Raw genomic sequence first — 5,687 nt, forward strand, 5'->3', positions numbered from 1 at the left:
CTCTTCGCAAGACACTTGACTCGTCTTATTGGATACCATCCAAACTTGTAAGCTAGATAGCCAATAGTTTCGATTGTGCTGCTTGGACTGGATGTAGGCTATTTAAACTGTTAAAATTTAGGCTGCATTAAAGCATCCACACGTTTCAACTTTCACGTTGTGCGATGGGTGGAGACAAGTTGGGAATCGCTATAAGTTAGAGATTTTTTTTAAACATGGGCTGGCAAGATGTAAATGACCTGCACTGCTTGAAAAAGACGATCGACTAGGCCTATGTGCCTCAGGCATCTTAAATACTAAAAACTAATAGGCGGATGGCGGGCGGATTCGGTTTTGGAAATTGGAGAAAAAACATCAGGGCGGGTGGATTAGAAATTCTGAGAAGCGGTTGCGGATGAAATACGTCAACCGCGCACCTCAGACATTGCTGAAATGGGCCTGTACTGCTGCTGCTTAAATGAGCCTGAAGTGTTACCGCTGCTAGATGGCACTGTTGCTTATGTTGCTGGGACAACAAATAGACACGCACTTAATTTTTTTTCCCGGTTTCCCGTCATGGCTTTCCCGGGAAACGGGAAATTGTTTTGATCAGATTTCCCGGGTGTAGTATCTTAACTACATTAACTGACACGCACAACATGGGTCTGTTTGGTTCTTTTATCTTCAGAGAACTTAAGGGCAATTTACACAGCCATCGTGTGGTTACATTGAACTGGCGTAGGCAAGCCTGTTACAGACTACAAAAGTCCATGGTAATCCTACGGTGCCCCCTAGGGGACTTCTAGTAAACCTACGGGATTACTACACTCCCCCACTGTTAAGATAGAAATACATGTCAGAGTAAAATGCAAAAATACGTAACATACCCACCTTACTGTAACAAATCATAGATTTTAACGAGACCAAGATTTAGATGTAACAAGATCATGAATTAAACTAGTTCATGAAAACACTATCTTGACAGTATATAAACATCATTTTTTTTTTTATCTAGGAAGTACAGGGTAGACTGCCTGTCTTCCGTGAGATCATAAGGCGCATTCTTGCCTTTTCTTCAACATGATCTCACTGCTAGCTAACATAGTCTTTCAAGTATCGAGGTGACACCCGATCCCTGGTGGATCGGCGCAGCTCAGCTGAAGGGGCTGCAGGCGAGTCTGGTCGTTCGGGCGTGGAACCCTGCAGATTCATCTGGTCAGGAGGTGGCGGCGCTGTCTCTGGCTGGCATGAAGATGTTTCAGGCTCGCCGTCTGGTGAGCGAGCCTCTGGAAGTTCTGGTGTCCTTTCCACGGTCAGCGACGACTCAGGATGACGAGCCCTCACCTGGTCAACATGTCTCCTCATGCGTTGGCCATTACCCAGGATGACAGTGTAGGACACAGGGCCCGTTGGTGACTCTACAGTAGCAGGTATCCATTTTGGTCCCAGGCCATAATTCCTGGCGTACACAGCATCCCCAGGCCCAAATCTTCTCAGCCGAGCAGTTTTGTCATGGTTCTCCTTTTGTTTCATTTGTTTGTGCTCGATCTTGGACTTAATGTCTGGTTTTAACAGGTCAAAGGCAGACCTCAGCCTCCTGTTCATCAGCATTTCGGCTGGTGATAGCCCAGTAGTGGTCTGTGGTGTAATGCGATAGCTAAATAAGAATTTGGAAACCCGTGCCTCAATGCTGCCCCCTTCCATTTTCTTCATTCCCTCCTTGAAAGTCTGCACTGCCCGTTCGGCCAGCCCGTTTGAGGAGGGATGGAATGGGGCCGATGTTATATGTTGAATGCCATTTTGAGCCATGAAATGGCAGAATTCTGAGCTTGTAAAGCAGCTGCCATTGTCGGAGACCAGTATCTGTGGAAGGCCTTGAGCTGCAAAGCACTGGCGTAACTTCTCGATGGTTGTTTGGGTTGTACTGCCATTTGTGGGGTAAACCTCCAACCACTTGGAGTGAGCGTCTACGATTATCAGGAACATTTTCCCCAAGAATGGCCCTGCGTAGTCGACATGGATGCGCAACCATGGCCTCTCCGGCCACTCCCATGGGTGCAGTGGTGCATTTGGTGGTGCTTTTCTATTCTCTTGGCATTTTTGGCACTTACTCACTTTTTTCTCTATTTCCTGGTCCATCTGCGGCCACCACATGTAAGACCTGGCCAGCGCCTTCATGCGACACATGCCTGGATGCGACTGGTGGAGAGCTTTCAAGAGTGCTGTTCGTCCTGGTGGAGGAATCACAGTTCGCGCTCCCCAGAGGATACACCCATCTTGCGCATTAAGCTCCATTCGCCTGCTGTAGTATGGCATGAGCTCTGAATCTTGTACCAGTGGCCACCCACTCAGAATGTAACTATAGACTCGGGACAGTATGACATCTTTGGACGTCCACTTTCTGACCTGGGCCACATTGATGGGTATATCATCCACCTGATCCAACATCAGCACTCGCTCAGGTGTCTCCTCCTCTTTCTGCTTGGATGGAACCGGGAGTCTGCTGAGCCCATCGGCATTGCTGTGGAATTTCCCAGGCTTGTAGATGATCTTGTATTCGTAGGCTCTGAGAAGAACCGACCATCTCTGGATTCTGGGTGAAAGCATGTGGGGTACAGGTTTCATTTCATGGAAGAGTGTAATCAAAGGCTTATGATCAGTGGTGATCGTAAACTTCCGCCCATATAGGTACTTATGGAATCTTTGAATGCCGAAAATAACAGCCAATCCCTCTTTGTCTAACTGAGAGTACCGTTTCTCTGCGGAGCTGAGGGTTCTTGACATAAACCCAAGCGGCCTCTCTGCCCCATCAGGCATCCTGTGTGATAAGACAGCACCCACCCCGTAAGGAGATGCATCACATGCCAAAATTAGCTCCTTGTCTGCAGAGTAATGAACTAGCACATCAGCTGACTGAAGGAGTTCCTTGGACTTACGGAACGCTTCGTCTTGCTCAGTTTTCCACACCCATTTTTCATCTTTCCTAAGCAGCTGGTGCATCGGGGCAAGCAGTGTGGACAGATTTGGGAGAAATCGATTGTAATAATTTAGCAGGCCTAGGAAAGCTTTGAGCTCTGAGACATTGGATGGTGCCGGGGCCTCACTGATTGCTTTGACTTTGGACTTCATTGGGTGCAAACCCTGTTCATTTACCTTGTGTCCTAAGTAACACACTTCGTCTTTCAGGAGCTCACATTTTGACCTCTTCAGACGCAACCCTGCCTCCTCCAAGCGTCCCAACACTTCATTCAAGTTCTTGAGATGGTCTTGAGCATTTAGACCCGTGACAAGAATGTCATCCAAATACACAGCCACCATTGGTATGCCCTGCAGTAAGCCCTCCATCGTTCTTTGGAAAATGGCCGGAGCGGAGGAAACGCCGAAAGGGAGGCGGTTGTATGCGAAAAGACCCTTGTGCGTGTTCACTGTGAGGTATTTCTTAGAATCCTCATCCATCAGAATCTGGGCGTACGCATGGCTCATATCTAATTTTGAAAACTGCTGGCCTCCCGCCAAGGCTGTGAACAGGTCTTCAATTTTCGGGATTGGGTACTGTTCTAGAAGGGACACTCGATTTACGGTGAGTTTGTAATCACCGCACAGCCTAATTGACCCATCTTGCTTTAATATGGGTACAACAGGACACGCCCAGTCTGAGTGTTTGACAGGTGTGATTATCTCGTCCTTTAAGAGGCGGCTTATTTCGGCCTCCACTTTGGGGCGCATGGCGAAAGGGATCTGCCTGGGCCTGAAGTATCTTGGTACAGCACCTGGCACAATGTTAATGGTTGCTTTGACACCCTTTAACGTCCCCAACTCATCTTTGAATACATCTTCGTGATGTGCCAGCACCTGCTCCACGGTCAGCCTTTCTCCCCCAGCTACTTTCATGTTGTGAATTTCTGCCCAATTCAACTTCAACTGTTCTAGCCAGCTTCGGCCCAGCAGACTGGGTCCAGTGCCACTCACTATGTAGAGGGGCAAGTTGTTCCGTTGGTTTTGATAATTCACCTTGACATCGGCTACTCCCAGCACCTTTATGTCTTCCCCTGTATATGTTTTTAATTTCAGACTGGTTTCCCCCATCTTGGGCTTTTTCCCATTTTTCCACTTTGCATTGAATTCTGACTCGTTCATTAGTGTAATGCTACATCCAGTGTCAACTTCAAATTTCACATTTTCTCCATGAACCTCCATGTCCACTGTAATTGGTTTTACTTTTGAATGTCTGTCCTTTATACTGTACATTGAAAAAGCTTGCTCTGCATCTGCTGTTTCATCTTCATCTGAATCGACACTGACATGGTGTGAGTGACTACTCCCACTGGGTGCCCTATTACTGCTACTGCGGCCCCTTTCCTTTTTATTTGCTTTCTGATCACTTTGCTTTCTTGCATTGCGACATGCCCGCCCAATGTGGCCTATTTTTCCACATGAATGGCATTTTTCTTGCCTGAAACGGCAGGTTGAGGGATCGTGACTGCCATTGCATCTGTAACACGTTTTTCCTTCCCCTCCTGTTTTCTTTTCCCCTGGCCTGAATGCAACGTTGGGATTCCCCCCTTCTCGTATGCTATTGCACGCTGTCTTTCCTTGTAGATCTTGCGTGTGTTTGTGTGCAGATTCCTGGGCTAGGGCGGATTTTAATGCACTTTCAAACGTGAGGCCAGTTTCGGAAAGTAAACGTCTTTGTATGTGTTCATCGTTTATCCCACACACTAGTCGGTCCCGCAGCATTTGTGACAATGACACCCCATAATTACAGTCCTGTGCCAGCTTCCTAAGTTGAGCAACAAACTCGGACACAGACTCATCTGGTTGCCTCACACGGGAGTTGAATCGGAAACGCTGCACAATCTCGCTGGGTCGTGGGTTATAATGGTCTTTCATCAACTTCACCAGCTCATCAAATGAGCGGTCTCCCGGTTTATCTGGGCTTACTAAATTTCGCATCAGACTGTATGTTTCAGCGCCTACCGCGCTAATGAGAACAGACTTCTGTTTGTTTGCATCATTAATGCCGTTTGCCGCAAAGAAATGCTGTATGATTTCTATGTATTCCTCCCAACTTTGCGAGTTGTGGTCGAAAGCCACCAGTGTTCCAATGGTCGCTGCCATAGTTACTTATTAGCACAGCTTGCTAGTTAGCTCTTCCCTCCCTCGTAACTTCAGGGAACAAAATTGACGATTATCTCTCACCAAGTTGTCCGGAATTTGCACTTTGCATGGAGTCCTCGTCGCCAATATGTAGTATCTTAACTACATTAACTGACACGCACAACATGGGTCTGTTTGGTTCTTTTATCTTCAGAGAACTTAAGGGCAATTTACACAGCCATCGTGTGGTTACATTGAACTGGCGTAGGCAAGCCTGTTACAGACTACAAAAGTCCATGGTAATCCTACGGTGCCCCCTAGGGGACTTCTAGTAAACCTACGGGATTACTACACCGGGAATCCCGGGTCCCGGGATTAAACCCTAGTAAGCACATCCAGTCTCTTGAGCTAGAATGCCAAGCTCTAAGGACTGAAAATATGTTGTTAAGGGACAAAATAAATAGAAAGACCCTGACAGAGCTTAGTTTGCAAAATGATGATAAAAAGGTGAATACCCTCACTGGGTTAGCAACCTATACATGTCTTATGACCATCTTTCAATGTTTGACTCCATTTCTCAAACTTAGAGCATCAATAACATGTTTTCAACA

General features: G+C 46.9%; 1 protein-coding gene across 1 annotated transcript; it reads right to left on the minus strand.

Annotated features, from left to right (window-relative positions):
* Positions 1–1,071: 1,071 nt before the first annotated feature.
* Positions 1,072–5,097, minus strand: LOC134439344 (uncharacterized protein K02A2.6-like). The gene is made up of 2 exons (XM_063189252.1): positions 4,743–5,097; positions 1,072–4,265 (listed from the first exon to the last, which is right to left on the minus strand). The coding sequence occupies exons 1-2, from the start codon at positions 5,095–5,097 to the stop codon at positions 1,072–1,074; spliced, it is 3,549 nt and encodes a 1,182-aa protein (XP_063045322.1).
* Between the last annotated feature and the right edge of the window lie 590 nt (positions 5,098–5,687).

The sequence above is a fragment of the Engraulis encrasicolus genome, chromosome 22 (genome assembly GCF_034702125.1).
Source record: "Engraulis encrasicolus isolate BLACKSEA-1 chromosome 22, IST_EnEncr_1.0, whole genome shotgun sequence".
NCBI lineage: Eukaryota > Metazoa > Chordata > Actinopteri > Clupeiformes > Engraulidae > Engraulis > Engraulis encrasicolus.